This window comes from Anopheles coluzzii, chromosome X, assembly GCF_943734685.1.
Source record: "Anopheles coluzzii chromosome X, AcolN3, whole genome shotgun sequence".
Lineage (NCBI taxonomy): Eukaryota > Metazoa > Arthropoda > Insecta > Diptera > Culicidae > Anopheles > Anopheles coluzzii.
Window position 1 is genome coordinate 7,765,124 of NC_064669.1, and position 20,760 is coordinate 7,785,883.

Sequence of the window (20,760 nt, forward strand, 5' to 3'; positions counted from 1 at the left end):
CTTGAAATTTGGATTGTGTGTGCAAATCACAGCCATCTTTCTCTGGATTTTTTCGTAGAATTGTTTGAGCACAACTAACCGTAGACTAACTAACGTAGAATTGTTATTCAGAATTTACTTTTGCTAGCCAGCGACTTTGGAGGCTTACAACTTTTGAATGCGTAATTCAATATCGATGAAATATTTGGAAGAAAATTGAATAAACTAATGCAGTTTCCATAACTGTGCATAGATTGGTTCAACTCGCTACCGGTTTTAAGTTATAGCTCTTCAAACTTAACAGGATTTGTTTTTTTTTGAAAAATATTACCATGTGTAAAAAACATTTTGTTCAGTACTTTACAAAAATTTTACAGCAAAATTGCTCTAATAGTTTTGAGAGCTGTATATAGACGTGACTAGCATATTTTTTTCTTCTGATTTTTCCTATGAGGATAAAAAAGATAAAGTAGTTTCGATTTGTATAAAAACCGTTACAACACATCTGTCATCATAATTTTATAAAATACGCAATTACTAAAAACGCAAATACTTCATAAAATTGTCCCCATTGGTAAGTTATGTTGATTAAACATTGTAAAGAGACTGAATTTAAACATTGTGTGTGAAATTTATTTGATGTTGTCTTTCTACCAGCAAGGGTCATAATGTAACGGTTTTTATTCAAATCGAAACTCCTTTATCTTTTTAATTACTTGTAGAAAAAATCTGAAAAATACATACAAGACGTGTAATATACAGTTCTTAAAACTACTAAAGCCATTTTACTGTAAAAAATTGTAAAGTACTGAAAATAATAGCTGGTATCGCGAAAGAATTGGTTTAAAATTAACAGTCGTTAAAAATTAACCAGAGTCGTTAAAAATTGCTAGAATTTGGCATCGCGAACGCATTGAGTTCATTTGTTAATTTTAACGACTGGTCCTATGCTGTCGTTAAACAAACGACTGTCAAGAGCGTATGCGATACAAATTAACAGTCGTTTAATTATACTGCTCGAATTTTTTACCCGTGTTTGCCTATATGCGATATCGAGCAGTCGTTAACTGTTTTGACGGTCGTTTATTTTAACAGGAATGAACAACAAATGAACTCGGTTAAACCAAAATGAACTTTAAACGACTGTTAAAATGTGTTCATTTATTCGCGATGCCGGCTAATATTTTTTTTATATTTTGTATTTTTTTTTTTCAAAAAATCCTGTCAACTTTGAAAAGCTGTAACTAAAAACCGTTAGCGAGTTGAAACAATCTCTGCACAGTTATGGAAACTGCATTTGTTTATTCAATTTTCTTCAAAATACTGCATCGATATTGGATTGCGCATTCAAAAGTTATAAGCCTCCAAAGTCGCTGGCTACTCCGGGTACCCCGACATCCTGGAAAATGTTTTTTTTTCAGTTGCCAGTAACAGGGAGCCATTAGTACAGGTAATCCCCGAGATACGCGGTGTTTTAAACTTGACAGTTCTTAAGGCAAATTCGACTAATTTGACACATCGATTTCTGGTCGAATGTTATATTTTTTAAAAAATGGTTGAAAATTGCAATAAACTGTCAGAACTATATCAAAAGATTGATTTATTGGCTGAAGCCTATAAATGCCATGCAAAGTAACACGAAAGTTAGGAATATTCTGACTGGGAAAGCAGCATGTCGTGGCCATGTTTGAGGTTTCCATTAGTGGCGTATCTCGGGCGTCGCCTGTTTTTGCTAATGTCAGGTCGGGAAACGTCAAAGTTGCTCCAGCATTCCTCATCTTCATACACCTTGTTAAAGTGTACGCGAAAGACAAAATAAAATAACCGGCACAACAACAAACCAGTGGAAAAGCGGAAAATCACGGCAAACATGCCAGAAACGATGCTTGCCCGCATCCTAAAGCCACAAAGCTCGGTGCGGTGTGTTCCGTCCCGGCTGGCGATCGAGAGGTTGTTTGGAGTCGCGGCCGCGGCGTTCCGTGCCTCTGTGCAGCAGTACGGCATCCGACCGCTGAATCTGCCTCTCGCGGGAACGGTCGGCACCAATACTAGCAACGCCGGCCCGGTTCCGAAGGTAGGCCGTTACTGCTGGTCGCGCCGATGTGCGGTCCGCACGCATTCGCGTTGTTTACAGCGTCTCCCTCACTCCTCCCGGGCCTTCCCTTCCCTATCTCCCTCCACCCCCCCACCATCGACGCGCTCCATCGCGTGGAGCCGTTCACTTTTTTTTTGTTCTCTCCCGACCCTGAGCAGCTCACAATCTCCATCTTTCTCGTTATTCATCTCGTTACATTCCCAACGTACAGTCGCCCGAGTACCGCGTGCACCGAACCGTCCCGTATCGAACCTACGCGAGTGCGGCCATTATCAAAAAGAAAAAGATGGTAAGTGTCACCGTTTGACCTCTTTGCTTTTTAGTCTTTTTTGTGAGTTTGTATGCTACTCCCGATGCCAACAGGTGGCTGAACGAACCGTTGCAGTTTGGCTGAAAACAACTAAATTATTTCTTTTTTGTTGCCATTTTTGTGTCGCATTCCTCTTTCTCCCCTCCTAGCTTGCTAAACTGACCGAAGCGCAGCGTACGGAGCTGCTGACCCCGCTGTTCGCCGCCGGCTGGACCATGGTGAAGGACCGGGATGCCATCTACAAGGAGTACCTGTTCGGGGACTTTAACGAAGCGTTCGGCTTCATGACGCGCGTCGCACTCAAGGCGGACAAGATGGACCACCATCCGGAGTGGTTCAACGTGTACAACAAGGTGCAGGTGACGCTCGCGACCCACGACTGTGCCGGCCTGAGCGAGCGTGACGTGAAGCTGGCCCAGTTCCTCGACCAGGCTGCCGCTGTTGCCAAGTAAGCGGAATTGATTAGGCAGATAGGGAAAGAAAGGGAGGAAGGGGGGGGGGGGGGGGAGCTTACGTGTTGCTAAGCAGAGGAGAGTGGATTGGCTGTTAGGAAATGGTACCCCGTTCGTCTGTTGGTTGCATTTTGATGCAAGAAAAAAAAAGGGGAAAATCTGTGTTGGAGCAACGGAGCGCGCACGCATACTGTAAAACAAAAAGAAAAATGGCCTCCACGTTGGTGACAACAAGGACGACCATGGTACCGATAATCTCGGCCGCTCAAACTTAAATGCTCCGTTTCGTTTCTTTCGTTTTTTTGTTAAATAAAAACATGAAATTCATACGAAAATCTCTCGCGGCCGTGTCGCAACACGCCACTGGTCGGCTTGCACAATCATGTTGCCCCGTGTCGAACGATTTCATCCGAACCGGACAATCAGGAGCTTTCTATGGAAAAGCGCACGCCGCAAACGTAGTCGCAATGGGATGGCGGAGCAGAATGGTCACCGTTCGTGTGTTTGCTACAGTGATTCGAAGATAGGCATACAATTTTGGAATTTTCACGGAACACACTACAGTGGCGAGAATTCATTATCAGACGGCTAGATTTACTTCAAGCTGCGGTCATATGAGGAAATAATTTTGAAACAAAAATACCAAAAAAACAAAAGTTACCTAATGTACTAACCTTCCCAAATTGCCTAGTACGTTTAACTTAGTAGTCTTGCCCGGAACGGTCAAATGCGGTTGGAAACACTGTTGTGAATCAATTGCGAACAAATTAGAGTGTATAGAGTTGTTTTCGACTCACATTTTAAAAGTTCCTTCCATGGTAAAAAAAAAAACGTGTACCTACATTTCTTAAGTGTTGATCTGCTCGGCTTTTTAACGACCAATTTGCAAGTCAGACCTCTCAAATGAAAGGCCGACAGGTCGCGGACAGTATTTTTGTACCTGCCCTGGAGTGGGTACAGGCGGTCCCCGACATAAACGGCACCTCTTAAACGCGTTTGTCTTTTAATTTGATAGTTCTTTGAGCAAATTGTACTGCTTTGACACATCGATCGTCAAATGCCAAATAATTTTCCTTCTGATTGAAGGCTTAGAACCATTTCAAAAGCCTTAAACTGTTATATTCTGTATGATTCTGACTTAATCATTAATTAAATGGCTACAACCACCTCCTCACATGCAAAATTACACGAAAATTAGCGAAATTTTGGCTGGAATTCACGAGATTCTACTTACGCGGAAATTCAAGGTGCGCGATATTTTGCGGCCGTTTTCGGTCCCCATTAACCGTGTATCTCGGGGACCGCCTGTACTACCGGTCACGATAGTACACCGAGTTTCACATCTTATCAGTTTTGGTAGCTCATTGGAGAAGATTTTTTCTCCTTTAAAAAACGATTAAAACCCCAGATATTACTAACTTATATGTACAACATGGATTCAATCCCCGAACGGAACCATACGTAGTCCCCCATACGTAGGACTGACTATCCTTCTATGATAATAAATAAGTAACAGAAAGCTGAGCTCCCTAGTGGTGCAGACAGGCCTTGACCGACAAAGGTTGTTGTGCCAAAGAACAAACAAAAAAATACTAAATGGTAATTTTTTCCAAGTATTGTGTAAATTTTTTTTTTGCAAAAAAAAAATGCAAAAAATGCTGAAAAGTACTAAAAAAAATGTCTGCATGAATCGTATTACTTGACAAATGTCGAGAATACAAACACCTAACTTTTTGAAAAGTATCTTATTATGTCCAGTGGTACGCCGTTTATCCGGGCTTTTCGGGAATCGATCTCACCCGAATAATACAATAACACGGATAGTGGGTCCAACTACGTTTTTTTATCGCAAAAACTTTAAGGTTTTATTTTAATTATGTATTTTTTTTAAAAAACCAGTTTAGTTTCAATGAACTTCATGTTTGTTTGAGAAAAATATTTGAATTGGCCTTAAATTTTAGCATTTTTTTTTTGTTTTGATCGTATGATCTGAAAACGGCTTTTTCAAATATTATCCTCAGCACACAATGTCATCTTTGTATTGAAGTGTCATTTCTTAAAAACACGGATATATGGAAAGCTGGATAAAAGGTGTCCTACTGAATGAGCTTTTTGTTTTTTTGCTAAACAACTTATCATTACACTTTCGCGTATAGTCGAGTTACGTCGAGGACTTGGGAGTGAACAAACAGCGTAACTTAGATACAGGATGTACCCAGATTTCCAGTATTTTCGGAACCAATTGTATCGATGTGACACGTTAACTGTTAAATTTTGAAAGTTGTATCTGAGTAACCTCTTTAGCCGAGAAACGCGTAACTCGGAAACAGACCGTACAGTAAGAGCTAACGCCAAAATATAAAATTTGGCAATTGTTTGTCCACAAATGCTTTCCCTCTTAACAAATAGTCAAAAATAATCCAATAATTTAGTTTTATTATGTTCTTCATAATGTTTTGAAAAATAAAACACACACACTGTGAAACTCAATCGAATCGAAACCAGTTTCCCCTCAATTGTAAACGAAAACGAAAAAGAAAAAAGTTCCCCCACAATCCCATATGGGGTCAACAGTGCCCCGGATTCCCTGCGACAAGTTTCTCAGCACGAAAACAATGCCGAAACCGAAAAATCAACCGAACTCGTCTGACAGCTGACACACACACACATACACACTCTGCATCCGCTATTGTTGTGTACGTGTTGGCGAGAGTGAAACGGTGTGAAAAGCCCCACAAGAGCCAGGTAAGGCAGGAGGGAGAGGCGGTGGGAACTAATGCTTGGGAGTTGGAGTTCGAGTTCAGTTTCGCCAAACCGCCGAACGTCAACACAATAACGGGAAAGTTTTTTTTCTCCACTCCGCTGGCGAAAGTGGCGTGCGTGCGTGTGTGTGTGTGCGTGTTTGGTTGTTGTTTGCCCTCGTGCCCGATTTGCCCATTGCCACTAGGTGGGCTGGTGTAGCAGGTCTCGGGCCCTTAACCTCTTCTTCGGGTAACAATCAGGTGAGTTTGTTTTTCATGCCGTCCCGTGGACGTGAAGAAGCGCGGAGGTTTGGTGAGCTACATCAGGATGACAGCCTTCGCATCCCAGCGAAAAAAAAAAAAACAACAAAGAAACCATCGCTCACACATCTATTTCACCACCGACACTCCCCGTCTCGCTCGCGCTCGCCTCACAAACACACACCGATTGCTCTTCTTTCTATTGGTCTATTTTTGTAGGTGTTGGTGGACTAGAGCGTCGCGCGCTGCGTGCTTGTTTGTGTGTGTGTGTGTGTGTGGGGGTGTCTGTGTGTGGACAACATCCCATCAGTCGCGGGACACAGGTAATCAGCGGGCGCCTGCTAGACACAGCAGGGCTGGACTTGGTTACGAACCGTTCGCGACCCATTCGCAGCTCATCATCCTCCCTGTCGCCGTCGTCGTCGTCGTCGTCGTAACGCGGGGCCAGCTCTCCTTCTCTCTGACAGCTGGGTGTGACACACGATAAGGGGTCACGATACTGTCTGCGCAAGTGTGTGTCTGTGTGTGTGTTTTTGTGTGTGTGTCAATTGCTCCACCGAGCGAGTGAAGCCACCGATCAACCTGCCCTGGTCCCGGTCCGCTGACAGCGACCGGAAATCGCTTCTGCCCACCCGGGGGGAACACCACACCACGATCAACTGTGTGACGGGCGTGTAGCGTTGTACTAGGCGGGGAGCACCATGGCACCGAACCTGAGCAAGCTGCTCGGCAACCAGAATGCCGTGGTCGGTGTGGCCGGATGTACGGCGGCCGCCTGCATCATACTGTACGGCAAGCAGATCCACAAGAATCGGTAAGCAAGGGACCGGTTTCCAAACCCTCCCGCTCCCCCCCCCCTCCCCCCTTTCCCCGGACAAGTTCAAGGTATCCGGTTCGACGCGGTCGCCCTTGCCCCTTGGTTTGGGTAGGCCGGGGTGTGACCACTCTCGCTGAAGCTTGTTTTCTCCCTTTCTCTCTCTCTTTCTCACTGCAGCAAACAGCGACCGGAGGACGAGATACAATATTTAATCAGCGACAAGAAGGAAAAGCGCAGCCCGAAGGCTCACGTCAATGCCGTTTTCTTCAACCAGCTGCGCACGCTGTTAGGTAAGGGCCCCCAAAACCTCCCCCACCCGGCCGTCCGGTTTTGGGCAATCGCGCCACTGGGCACGACGCAGCCTGTTAAGGGCTTAAACAGGCGGGGAAAGGCACACACACGCACACCTGCCCGGTGATGATGATGATGAGGATGATATTGTTTTTATTTTTGTTGCTGTTGCCAATTTCGCCCCATGCTTGATAAGACACGGTTTGAGTAACGGCGGTGAGATTAAACCGGTGGGGTTGGCAAAGTCCACGCGATGGCAGAGTGCGTGCGGTCAGCGACTGTGTTTGGTGGCGACACGAAACTTTGAACCCTTCGGTGGAGCAGCAGCACCCTAGCGCCCCACCTAGCACCCTAGTATCGATTTGATACGGAGCGCGGCCGGGTGGGTGCGATAGTGCGAGCACTCCGAACCGCAAATGAATAATGCACAGCCAATCCACGCTGGTCTGCGTGTGTGTGTGTGTGTGTGTGTGTGTTTGAAAAAGGGATTAATTAATGATTCCGGAATGGAACGGTTGCGAGTCGTCCAGGTCAACCTTCTCACCATCAGCCACCACCACCACCCACCGGTGCATGCAACCATTTGCATTTGAAAGCAGCATGGCCAGGTGTGTGTGTGTGCAAACCAATGGGAAGGGGTTGGAATGTAAAGTTGTGTCTTGAAGACACTGGAAGAATCAGTGCTGCAAAATGTCACTGTCAATGTCATAACAAATTCTGACCGAAACAAAATCCATGTCGGCGTCACGTACTCAATTGTGATAATCAGAGGTGATGATCAAAATGATTGGTGTGACCAATGCATGCTTCGTGACATTTTTCGCGACCAACGCGTGGTCAGCCACTATGTCATGACATTTTTTTTTTATTGTGATCAGTTCTGCAAAATGTCACTGAGGTAGTCATGACAAATTCCGGCTGAAACAAAATCATTGTCAGCGTCACGCTCTACTGTGATGATCAGAGGTGAGACTCAAACAGTCGGTGCGACCATCACATGCTTGGTTACATATTGTGCAACTAACTCTTGGTCAGTCACTTTGTTTTCGTGTCGTGATGATCACCGACCAAAAATGTCATGACCAAGTGAGTCATCAAAAGTTGGGTGCTAAACAAAATGGTATCAAGCAAGTGATTGGTCCACCAACAGTTTGAGTCTTACCTCTGATCATCTCAGTTGGGCACGTGATCTGATTTGAGCTTCGTGGCAGTCATGAGTGTTGGTGAGAGTAACAATGACATTTGGTAGCACTGTTCACTGCCAGAAAAAGTCATTATTATGCTTATGACGGTATTAAGGTTAGCTTGTGAGTTTTGCGGTTGACTCAAGTACTCCCATGTCGTGTTCGGCATGTCATGACGCACTTTCATTGAGTGTCAGCAATGAGCATGGATTTGTTCATTGTTTTCTTTGGTGAATATCTAGTAATGCTCATAACATTTTGCAGCGCATTGCATTTTGAATGTTTTGCCTAAGCCCCCCTCCCCCTTTTGGGCAAGGGTACAGACGCAGGAGCAACTTTTTTTTTTGTACACTCTTCCGTTTCGTATATGATCTTGAAGAATCATTATTTATCTAAGCGAGCGCTTTAGCGCGGAATGCCTCTCCAACTCTCCAACCCCAAAGAAGAGTGGGGAAGGGCGCGATTGACGCAAATGCTTCGGCAAAGCATAGAATGATTGTCATTTTTGTTTGTGTAGCTAGTTTTTGTTTTTGTTTCACGCGCTCGAAGACGATGAGATGTGCTTTTTGTCTGCCCACCGACCACCGTTTGTTGTGAGGATGTGAAATTAACATTCAAAATTCAAAAATGGCCGTTGAAAACCAATTAGGGAGTGTATAAATAAAAGAAGATCCAGTAAAGCTGAACAAATATATATTGGAAATATAATGCACGATCGCGATGCAATCGGCGGGCGGCAATACGCATCGATGGCTCGCTAACCTTGGGCCGGTACCGCACAAGGTCATACGGTGGGTCCAGCGCACCGAACACGTATCGCCTTAGCGAGGGCCAGCCAGCCAGGGACCGGGGTCCACTATACAACAAATTGCACAAATTAAGCGGTGTCGTGCGTACGTGCATTGCTCTAATTTTTCGCTTCCATTCCCCTTTACCACCATCCCTTCCTTTCGCAGGCATCATTATACCGAAGAAATGGAGCGTCGAGAACGGTTTGCTGGTCGTGATTGCACTGTCGCTGATTGCCCGCTCGGTCAGCGACATCTGGATGATACAGAATGCGACCGCGATCGAGAGCACAATCATCACGATGAACAAGAAGCAGTTCCGGACCGCGCTGGTCAAGTACCTGTCCGCGCTGCCCGCGGTAAGTGTCGTCGTCGTCGTCTAGCAGCAGGGAGAAGTGCTTCATAAAAGAGAGAGAGAGAGAGAGAGAGAGAGAGAGCGAGCGAGATAGATACAGCTGAAGGGTTTAGAAGCGATAGAGCAGAGTGGTGGGAGGTGTTGGTATCGCGTCATGTCTAACGAGTTTGTATGTGTAGAGAGCGCTATGCTATTTTGATTCTTTTTTTTTTTTTTCATTCGTGTCTTACGAATCTAATCGCTAAATTCGCATTGGTCCCGGTATGGTATGTTGCTGTGTCATAGTTGGTTATCGCTCGCAAACGGGTTAACTCGAGTCAATTGATTTTTTGGCTGTGGAATCAATGTTCGGTAGTTTTTCAACACAACACAACTGATACAACCGATAGTTTAGATAAGAGCGATCGATAGGAGCGATAGGATTAAGGGTTTCCAATTAGATATATTTCCTATCGGTGTATGTTATATAGTCTACTACTATAGAGAGATACTTTGAGAGCATTTAGGGCGTCCTTAGAAGAATAGTACATTATCTATAATTTTCGTCGTTTTTTACTTACCAAGTTGTTAAAGCTCGGTAGACAGTCAGGAAACAGTTTATGCAACACCTGTGCTGACTTCAACGAAAGGATTAATATTTCCCCACTTGACCCAGAGATTACAGACTTTCTCAGGCACTTCGTTACAGATACTGATAAGCATATTTTGAACGTGCAGGATAAGATACGAGTATGAGTTGAATGGAAATCAAGCTAAACCAATCCAAATTGCAAATTTCAGTATCTTGTTAAAAACTTTCATTGAACAAACGAAGCAGTCACATTGTCAAAAGAATCTTGTTCTTATCCATTACACTGATCATTTGTTTATAACTTCCTAATAGGCATATTCATGGTGTAAAAGTTCTTTTTTTGGAATGCATTAATTTTGAAATGTATGCACACAAGCAACGTGCATAAGTTTGGCTGCATCACAAACTATCATTAGGAGCTATCAAGTTCAAACAAGCTCAATATATCGTACTATCAATACGATCGTCAGCCATCACCTTCTGACACGCCAGTCTACAATAATTTCATGATCTTGTTTAGCGTAAAGCGAAGAATTACATTGTGGAAGAATAAGCGATATATGGTACATAAAAGTTATTTGTTTGTGGATTTGTTTAACTAATGAGTGCATGATCATATTGACGGTTATAACGCTAACTTAAGCTTAGCTTATATACTATTCATCGAACACAAAAGAAGTAGTTTGGTTTTGAAGTTTAATGCCGAAAAATCGGAATCAAACAAGTTAAGGCTTTCATTGAAAAAGGATCGTCGAAACTGTAGATATGCCTACTGTAGCTCATGTGTGTCCCTTAGAGCACCAGTTATCCAGATTCAGATATTCAATCTAGATAGCAGATTAGGAGCACCAAATTCTTCGACTAACAATTTAGGGACCAAACACACAATGAGCAACTTTACGCCTCTTTTGAATAAGTGATTCTTGTCCTAATTGTAAACAGCGAGTTCTATAGTCTAGGTAGGATGAAATATTTCATAACACACAGTTTGACTCAAGTATTGAACGGAACCCGAACATACCCACACAGAGTTTTCAGGCAAATCGGATCATTGACATCTTCGGCGAGTTTACAGATGAATCCTAGCAGCTTTAAACCTTTGCTGATAGTGTTTTTGTAATGGAGATTGACATTTAATTTGCTGCCGAAGATAATCCCCAAGTCCCGTAACCCTCATTACTACACGTTGGACTATTTACACCTCATACACCTGACAACTCATAAGAAAGGTCAATTATCACAGATGGCTTGCAAAGTCAAGCAGTCAGAGTGCGAAGATACATTTTTAAACAACACACACATTATCCAGCCTACATCAGGAAGGAATCTTCAGCTATCACAGATGTTGGGAACACCATAGGCACTCCCAAAAAGCCTGTAAACCTAAACTCCGGACAACTCTGACTCCGACTGGTTCCGGAAGACTCCGCCTCCGGACGACTCTGGATGATTCCGGACGACTCTGGATGACTCCGGACGACTCTGGATGACTCCAGACGACTCCAGAACGACTCCGGACGACTCCGGACGACTCCGATCCAGATGACTATTGCTTCGGACGACTCCGACTCCTGGTGGAAGTAGTGGTTCCCAATTTGACGGAGTCGGAATCGGACTAACAATAGTCGGAGTAGGATCGGAGTCGTAGATGCGCTCCAGAGAGCATATCACTAATGAATATGCGCTGATCTGCTCAAGCCTAGCCTTTAAAGTTGACACGAGCAAAGCAGCAGCTTTTGCGGTCAGTATAGATGACTCCAGAATTTGTAATCCAGTTGCAAAGACATGCATGACATGTCCGATTTTGGTTAGACCTTTTTTGGAAAGAATCCATTGTTGTTTAGCACCGATAGCACACAGTCAGCAGTTCTGAAGCGATTTGTGCATCACTTGTTTAGAATACTTTGGAGCAAGCGCAAGTTGATGTTATACTACGATAGTTTTCTATCCGAGTTTTATATATCTTGTTAATGACTGGAATCATCCACGATAATCTCCAAGCCGTAGGACAGGTGTGTTGTGCAAGGGATAATTCAAACAAATGCACATTTCCATTCCATACTATTGCCTTAATACTACAATATTCAGTGTTGTATGTGTCGTTACATTATCAGTTGCAATTAAACTATTTCTGTTAGGTTACGAACCCTACGTACTGCGAAAAAAGTCTTAAAAAACAATGTAGCGGCGAAGTTGAATTGTACAAAATAGATTTAATGATCTAGTTACGCACAGCCATTAACAGTTGCTGACTCTTTCTCCCTCCACAGATTGCCGTGGTTAACAACGTGCTGAAATGGAGCATAGGCGAGCTGAAGCTACGCTTCCGCACCAACCTGTCGCAATACCTATACAACGAGTACCTGAAGTGCGTACGCAACCGGGCGGAAGGGAGTGCACAGTGCCGTTGACAAACAATAAACCTTTCGTTCCTTTCTGCTTCCACTTTTTCCAGAGGCTTCACCTACTACAAAATGTCCAACCTGGACAACCGGATAGCGAACGCGGACCAGCTGCTGACGACCGACATTGACAAGTTCTGCGAGAGCGTTACCGACCTGTACTCGAACATCTGCAAGCCGCTGCTCGACATCGTCATCTACGTGTACCGGCTGACGACCAACCTGGGCGGCACGACGCCCGGCATCCTGCTGCTGTATCTGTTCTTCTCCGGCGTGTTTCTCACCAACCTGCGCAAGCCGACCGGCCGGCTGACCGTGCTGGAGCAGAAGCTGGAGGGCGAGTTCCGGTACGTGAACAGCCGGCTGATCACCAACTCGGAGGAGATCGCGTTCTACAAGGGCAACAACCGGGAGAAGCTGACGATACTGGCCAGCTTCAACAAGCTCGTCGGCCACCTGCGCAAGTTCCTCGAGTTCCGCGTCGGCATGGGGATCGTGGACAACATGGTGGCGAAATGTAAGGACCTTTTTGGGCCTGTTTTGTGGTAAACTTTTGTATTAATTGTGTTTTTTTTACTTTCAATCTTTCAAAGACATTGCAACGGTCGTTGGATTCTACGCCGTGTCGCTGCCGTTCTTCGAGAAGGACCATCCGCTGCTGACCGGCAGCCAGCAGAGCGAACGGTTGAGCGTAAGTCACAACCCGGCACCTGATTCTTTCTTTAGATTAACAATTTCTCGCTCTCATGTTGTTGTTTTCTCTCTCTCTCCAGCGCTACTACACGTTCGGCCGCATGCTGGTGAAGCTGGCGGAGGCGATCGGGCGGCTGGTGCTGGCCGGCCGGGAGATGTCCCGGCTGGCCGGGTTCACCGCCCGCATGACCGAGCTGACGGTCGTGCTGAAGGACCTCAACTCGGGCCGGTACGAGCGCACGATGGTGAACAACTCGGCGATCGCGGACGCGGGCGACATCGGCCCGGGCCGGGGCCTGCTCAAGTTCCAGGACAATCTGATCAAGTTCGAGCACGTGCCGCTGGTGACGCCGAACGGCGACGTGCTGGTGAAGGACCTCACGTTCGAGGTCAAGTCCGGCATGAACGTGCTCGTGTGCGGCCCGAACGGGTGCGGCAAGAGCAGCCTGTTCCGCATCCTCGGCGAGCTGTGGCCGACGTGGGGCGGCAAGGTGACGAAACCGCCCGCCGGCAAGCTGTTCTACATCCCCCAGCGCCCGTACATGACGCTCGGCTCGCTGCGCGATCAGGTGAGGTGTTGGTGTGTCCCGCTCTCGTACGGTTGAGCTTAATCGAATCCCACCCACTCCCCCCCCCCTCCCTTGTTCGACAGATTATCTATCCGCACACGCACCAGGAGATGAAGCGGCGCGGCAAAACCGACGCGGACCTGCTCAAGTACCTCGACCTGGTGCAGCTCACCTACCTGCAGGTGCGGGAGAAGGGCCTGGACGCGATCGAGGACTGGATCGACGTGCTGTCCGGCGGCGAGAAGCAGCGGATCGCTATGGCCCGCCTGTTCTACCACAATCCGCAGTTCGCGATCCTGGACGAGTGCACGTCGGCGGTGTCGGTGGACGTCGAGGGCAGCATGTACCAGTACTGCCGGGCGGTCGGCATCACGCTCTTCACCGTGTCGCACCGGAAGTCGCTCTGGACGCACCACGACTACTACCTCAAGTTCGACGGCCACGGGGCGTACGAGTTCGGGCCGATCGAGGGCACGCAGGACCAGTTCGGCTCGTAAGCGTCGATTTGTTGTGTGTGCGTGTTTTGTTTTTTTTACTTCGCTTTCTTCCCTTCGGCAAGTGGAGCCGGGCTGCTCGGCTTCGGCTTCTTCTATTTCCATTGTTTTTGTTGTTTTTTCTTTTAACGCAACGTTTAGCGAGTAGCGTGCGTGATTTTTCCTTTTTTTAAACAAAGCAGAAGGGACTTTTTATTTTCACTCTCTCTCTGTTTTCCATCGTACAGTGAACTCGTTACGCTATTTTATAGGTACATATATTTACTTTTGTTCTCTCGCGATAATAGGTGTTTGTAAAGCTAATCTAGTAAACACGGGTGCAGGAAACCGGTTCTTTCTTTTTGTTTTAGTGAAATTTCATCCTTCTCCCTTTTTTTTTTATTTTAAATTCACATAAGACCACATTTTAATGCAGTTTTTCGCGTGCACAAAAAGCGTTCTGAAACCTGAACGCTGATGATGAGGTTGGTGGGTAGGAACTTAGCGGATTGCGGGGTTGAGGTATAGGTTTTTTTTTTTACATTTGTTTTACATTCGGTCTCCCGTCTCTGCCTGTCTGTCTATTATCATTCCACGTGTTTTGTTGAAGGCGATGCAGATTCGTATGCAGACAAAGGCTCATGCTCTATCAGTTACCCATTATATAGTAGTTTGCGAACCATAACAGCATGCAAAAAACACACATAGATACATACACACACACACATTGTACCGTAGTTTTCCTTCCGCTACCTTCGTCTCCTTTCGGTGCTTAATTTAGTGGCGAAGAACGACACGAAAATAAAGAAATACAATATACATGGAGAAACAATAAACCAACATTGACCGATGGTTGTGTACCAACTCCGCTGGAGCGTTCAGCCAAGCATCTGTCCGAAAAGGGAAGACAGTTTTGAATTAGAATTAAATGTATGTATTTTTGAAATTTGGTTAGTAATGTTCAAATAATGGATTACTTGATTACCGCTCGGGCAGAATATTTTAAATCAATTGCTCAACGGCTAGTTAAGCTAGCAGCCACCATTGTATAGTGTCCGACGGAATCGCAGCTGAGCTGGTCAGGAGATTCATCAAAGTGGCACTGAGTTGTGTGGAATAGCGAATCGATGCCTTGTGATTGGAATCTCGGAATAATCTACCCCATGTACAAGAAGGGAGATAGGTTGGGGTGCAACAACTACAGGGGTATTACGGTGTTGAATATCGCCTATAAAATGTATTCTCCCTGACCCTTCAGGGTCGTCTTGTCCCGCACGTCGAAACTATCAAAGAGGATTCCGAAACGGAGAATCAACCACAGATGAGATCATTCACCATGCGCTAGATCTCGGAGAAAATGGTAGAATACAGCTACAACACATACCATTTCATCATCGACTTCAAGCTATTTGAAGCTATTTTGGAATTCCAGCCATACTGATAAGGCTAGTTAGAATGACTATGACCAACGTCACTTGCCAGGTGAAGGTGGATGGAAAACTCTCAGGGCCTTTTGCTACCACCAAAGTTCTGCGGACATGCTTGCATGTTTCCTATTTAACTTGACGCTAGAGAGGGCCATCCGGGACTTCGGGCACTATCTTCGACAAATCAACCCACATCCTGACATACGCTGATGATATAGACATCATTGGTCTGCGGCTCTCCTATGTAACAGGCGGCAGACAGCCTCGGATTGCTGATAAACAAAGCAAAGACCAAATTGATGGTTCCAGCATCAGCGGCCCTGACAGCAACAACTCCAAACTTACGTGGGTGTGACGTACAGATAGGTGTAGCGCACCGTTGAAGTCGTCCCAGAATTCACCTATCGTGGGCCTAAGGTCAGCAACAACTGCTGGCTGCCAACGGATCATTCTACAACCTGAAAAAAAAAAACAGTTCACCTCAAAGAACCTGTCGCGACGAACGAAGCTGGGACTATATAGCACCTATATATTACCGATACCGATACAAATCCGACGGTATTGTAATTACCGAGATCAAACGCGCCAGGCTTCCGTAAAGTCTTGTTAGACCCTCCTCTCGCGGTAGGCCCAAATTGAGGTGACAGGATGGCGTGGAGGCGTCCGCCATTAAGGCCGGGATAATAATTCATAATTTGCTACTTAAATTTTGCTACTTTTTCTTCAAATTTCTACGTACACATTTAAACAGTATCCAACCCAGTCAGTTCTAACATGTAATCTAAACTTCTGAGACACTTGTTTAATAGAATTCGCTAAATTCTAAGCACCAGTCTGGAGTCTCTAAAGACAGTACTTTGCCAAACGATGTCTTCTTTCTCAAAAACAGCTTTTGAACATATCCTTTAACATCTCCACATGTTTAAATACGTCAGAAAATGTTAATTATGAGAAGAAATAGTAGAATAGCATGTAGAGAACTGATAGGAATAGGACACAGTGAATAATTTGTCATGATATAAATTATTGCGTATTAATGACGATCTCCTAAATACAATTTTAAAACACGTGGCTAATCACTCCACATTCATAACACATCGCGTAGTTCTTTTGAAAACGAAGATATCACTGCTCCACAAGCGACCCTTTCCTTCAACTGCTGCTGCGGTATAAAAAACATAATGGGATGCGACTGGCAAACCCACTGGTTTTTTTGTTGTTGTCTTAAATACACACACACACGTTGCATAATTTCATCGCTCACATAGGGAATTTTATTCATCTTTCTTTCTTTTTTAGTACGTGTAATATTCACATTAAAAGGAAATGTTTAGGGAAAATGCTAAAAATAAACTGTACTTTGTCGCAAAACGGACGCGAAACCGGGACACGCAACGAGGTAGCAGTACCAGGAAAAAATAAACATTTCACTCTTTTCATGTCTGTAGTTCATGTAGTCAGTGTAGGTTGTAAGGTAAGAACCATTTTGGGGGCCACACTTTTCTTTTCTTTTCAAATTCAACCAGCTCAACCTCAAACAAGCACAAACGGCTTAAAACTGCAACGGCTGCTATTTTGAATCGGTAACTCGACTGATATGATAATCGAATACCTACAGGTAGTAGTAGTACAGGGTAGTTTTGTATGGCCGAGGCGAGTTTTGACGGAACAGTAAACATATGTTTGCATTACATTCAACTGATTTTTTGTGAATTCAGAATCACTTCTTTGTGAGAGAAACAAAAAATTCCACTGCCTTGTTGCGTGCGTCTGTGTGTGTGCTTCGATTCGTTTCGTCCGATTTTTGCGGCTCCTCCAACGTAACGCGGCTGCTCTATGCTCGGCTCTGTACAGGTAGGTTGAGCTTGCATTATTACATCTTTTGTTTCTCTTTTATATATCTTCACCACGGCCATATTTACAGTTTCAGCAGCAGTAGTAGTGTGTTGAATATTTAAAAAAAAAACCTTAAAACTAACACTAAACGTCCCCACCGTCACGCGCTCCGCTTCCGCTGGTAGCGACCTTTTGCTATATAAATAATATAAACATACGCTTACACGAAAGAAAAAAGCCCGCCAAACATGAACACGACCCTATTGGGCGAAAGAGAGATCGCCACGGAAAAGGGGGTTGTTGCGGGAGGGATACGGGCTGAAACCTGGTGTCTGGTGGCCAACGTCTGGGGCTAAACTTGTATTTCAATGCTTTCGTAATGGGTTTAAAAGTGCACAAAAAAAAAGAATACAAAAAAAACATGATAGAAAATAGAGTTCCAAAATTCTAGGACGCCTGGGACTCGTCTGGAGTGCATACCTAATTTCCTTACAGTGATTTGTTCTGTGTTTTGTGTAACGCTTTTACTTTGTCCTAGCTTTGAGAAAGAAAATAAAAAAAACACACACACACATGCAGTCACAATACACTGAGTGTGTGTGAGTGTGTGTGGTTTACTAGTTGTGTTTTCCCTGTACCAAACAGATACCCATGCAATATCACGATTCTGCACGACGGGATTACACTGTGTTGTACACTAATTTCGTTTTTTTTGTTTTTTGCAGGACGTCAAACCGGATCAAAATTGTGTGTGTGTGTGTCTGAGACGACGGAATGACAGTATACTACTAGCTACTGGCCTGCACCAGGGCCACACACACACACACACACGCGGGCCTTCTAAGTGGCACAGTTTTTACGCACAAACTGTACAGTCAATAAAAAACGGCTTCCGCTCGAAGGGACACCTACAACACAATACTACCCCAGAGCGTACGGTGAAAGGCCGTACGTAGGCAACAAATGCATTACTTTCCCTACTACCGGGTGTGTGTGTGTGTGTTTGTGGGGAACAATTTCATGTCGCAATCAAGCTAAAATCAGCTCAACTGAAACCAAAAAGGGGATACACTTTTCTACAAAACAACTCCTCAGCTGAGCCGTTCAATTGTACTTATGCTACTCTCTCTTTCTCTCTCTCTCTCCTTCTCTGTCGTCCTCTCTAAAAGGGGGATTCACAAACTTAAAGTACTACTAACGGTGTTCGGGACGCTTCACAGTTAACTAGTGATGTGCTCTTTGGAGCGCACCCATGACTCCGATCCGACGTCGGCTATTGTTAGTCCGAATCCGACTCCGGCAAAATACGAACCACTACTTCCACCCGGAGTGGGAGTCATTCGGAGTCGTCCGGAGTCGGCAGTAGCCGCCTCCAGACGACTCCGGATAATGCTGGGCGGATACTATCGGAGTCGGATCGGAGCCGACAGCGGATCTTTGCCAACCTTACTCATCACTACAGTTAACGTTTAATCCCCAAAGCGTTTAATCCCTTTGGTGTTGATGGTTGCTTTGCAGCTGCTGTTGGCACTGTTGCTGCTGCTGTGGTTGATTGTGATTGTTTTGCTGTTGCTGTTGCTGCTGTTGCAGTTGCTGAAGCTGATTGGCGCTGAGAAAGACACTGGTCGGGCCGGTGTGTATGATCGTGGGCCCGCTCTGCATCGGTGCCGTCTGGATGAAGAACGGCTGGCCACTGTTCGGAGCCCCGCCGGGACCGGCCGTGCGCAGAAAGTTCAGTTGGCTCTGTGGTATCGAAATCTACAAATACAGAGAGTATGTGTGTGTGTGATTAGCATGGTTTGTGAAAAAGGGTTTGTAGCAGCTGGGGCCAATGCAGCAAAATGTCACTGTAAGTGTCATAACAAAATCCATGTCAGCTTTACGTACTCAATGGTGATAATCAGAGGTGATAGTCAAAACGATTGGTGTGACCAATGCATGCTACGTGACATTTTTACGACCAACGCTTGTTTAGTCACTATGTCATGACTTTTTTTTTAATACTGTGATCAGTTCTGCAAAATGTCACTGACGTAGTCATGACAAATTCCGGCTGAAACAAAATTATTGTCAGCGTCACGAGCTCTACTATGGTGATCAGAGGTGAGACTCAAACAGTTGGTGGGACCATCACATGCTTGGTGACATATTGTGCAACTAACTCTTGGTCAGTCACTTTGTTTTCGTGTCGTGATGATAACTGACAGAAAATGTCATGACCAAGTGAGTGATCAAAAGTGGGGTGCTAAACAAAATGGCATCAAGCAAGTGATTGGTCCACCAACAGTTTGAATCTTACCTTTGATCATCTCAGATGTGTACGTGATCTGATTTGAGCTTCGTGGCAGTCATGAGTGTTGGTGAGTGTAACAATCACATTTAGCAGCACTGCACACAGCCAGTAAAAAAAAGTCGTGATTATGCTTGCGCCGGCATTAAGCTCAGCTTGTCAGTCCGAATATCGCGGTCGACTCAAACACTCCCATGTCGTGTTCGGCATGTCATGACGCACTCTCATTGAGTATCACCAATGAATTTCAAGCTGGATTTGTTCACTGTTTTCGTCGGTGGGAAAACTTCAGGTGATGCTCATGACATTTGGCAGCGCTGGCTGGTGCTGCCGGTGTGCGATCGAACGCCGCGGTACCGGTATCTGCGTGATTTCGCCCGTCGGCGTCATGACGTGCTGCAGCAGCTGGACCGATTGGCTGGCGGGCACGAGCTGGCCGCTACCGTTCGCAATGCCACCCGGTGCCCCAGTGCCCCCGTTCGCCAGGATGAGGCTCTGACCGGTCGCGGTCTGTATCGTGGGCTGGAAGAGAGACAGAGAAAGATAAAAGGGAAGCTTGTAAATGCGGGACACCTCCACCACGATCAAGCAGGAGAGCACATACCTGGGCTGGTGAGGGTAGTAGGGTGGCGCCCGCCGTCTCCTGCTCCGTCCCCGCGACGACCCCTTTCGCCGGCTTGGTTGCCGCCGCCACCGTCGATAGCTGGTGCAGCTGCTGCGTGCCGGTCATTACCGTCGCGAGGTCCAGCACGGTCGTCGCCCCGTTCGTCAGGGAGGAGGTGGTGGCGGTGGTGCTGGTGGTGTTGGTGGTGGCGGTGCAGGAACCCTTGTCCGTGCCGGGCTGCACCAGCCGGTGCTGCTGAGCCAGCTGCATGATGTACTGCATGTCGTCCGCCGTCCCGTTCGTACCGCCCGCCGCCCCCTCGCTCGTGGTGGCGGTGGACGCGGAAGCCACCGCTTCACCGCCCCCGGTGCTAGCCGAGCCGCCGCCACCACCGGCTGCACACTCATCCTGCGCCGGACCGTCAAACACCTTCCAGCTGCCCTTGATCTCGTCCCGCGGCACGATGTCGATCAGAAAGTCGAACTGATCGTACTTGGTGATCGCCATCGCGATGTCGCTCCGCTGCAGCGTCCGCCGCTTGTTGTGCTCGGTGTGCAGCCAGGCCCGGAGCGTCAGCTCCTGGATGAAGATTTCGATCGCTTTGGAGAAGAGTAGCGGCGCG

The 20,760-nt window shown here is 46.0% G+C and overlaps 3 protein-coding genes across 4 annotated transcripts in view; 2 read left to right on the top strand and 1 right to left on the bottom strand.

Annotated features, from left to right (window-relative positions):
* Positions 1-1,743: 1,743 nt before the first annotated feature.
* On the top strand, positions 1,744-3,171 carry LOC120956410 (pterin-4-alpha-carbinolamine dehydratase). The gene is made up of 3 exons (XM_040377866.2): positions 1,744-2,053; positions 2,286-2,363; positions 2,534-3,171. The coding sequence occupies exons 1-3, from the start codon at positions 1,850-1,852 to the stop codon at positions 2,834-2,836; spliced, it is 585 nt and encodes a 194-aa protein (XP_040233800.1). The 5' UTR covers positions 1,744-1,849; the 3' UTR covers positions 2,837-3,171.
* Positions 3,172-5,498: 2,327 nt separating this feature from the next.
* LOC120956398 (ATP-binding cassette sub-family D member 3) lies at positions 5,499-14,821 on the top strand. 2 transcript variants are annotated; one of them, XM_040377845.2, is made up of 9 exons: positions 5,499-5,581; positions 6,058-6,652; positions 6,833-6,945; positions 9,087-9,277; positions 12,115-12,212; positions 12,300-12,763; positions 12,840-12,937; positions 13,020-13,508; positions 13,592-14,821. In XM_040377845.2, exons 2-9 carry the CDS (start codon positions 6,540-6,542, stop codon positions 14,003-14,005), a joined length of 1,980 nt encoding a protein of 659 aa, XP_040233779.1. In that variant the 5' UTR covers positions 5,499-5,581; positions 6,058-6,539; the 3' UTR covers positions 14,006-14,821. The 2 variants fall into 2 exon arrangements, with proteins under 2 accessions (XP_040233779.1, XP_040233769.1); XM_040377835.2 differs by lacking the exon at positions 5,499-5,581 and adding an exon at positions 5,588-5,838.
* Positions 14,822-16,659: 1,838 nt separating this feature from the next.
* The window catches only part of LOC120956404 (nuclear transcription factor Y subunit gamma-like), a 5,742-nt gene continuing 1,641 nt past the window's right edge, over positions 16,660-20,760 (bottom strand). The window contains exons 1-3 of the mRNA XM_040377854.2: positions 20,139-20,760; positions 19,892-20,056; positions 16,660-19,002 (exon numbers count right to left, since the gene is read on the bottom strand). The exon at positions 20,139-20,760 is cut by the window's right edge and continues 1,641 nt beyond it. Of these exons, the coding sequence (XP_040233788.2) occupies positions 18,730-19,002; positions 19,892-20,056; positions 20,139-20,760 (1,060 nt within the window). The 3' untranslated portion in view covers positions 16,660-18,729. The remainder of the gene's footprint in view (positions 19,003-19,891; positions 20,057-20,138) is intronic.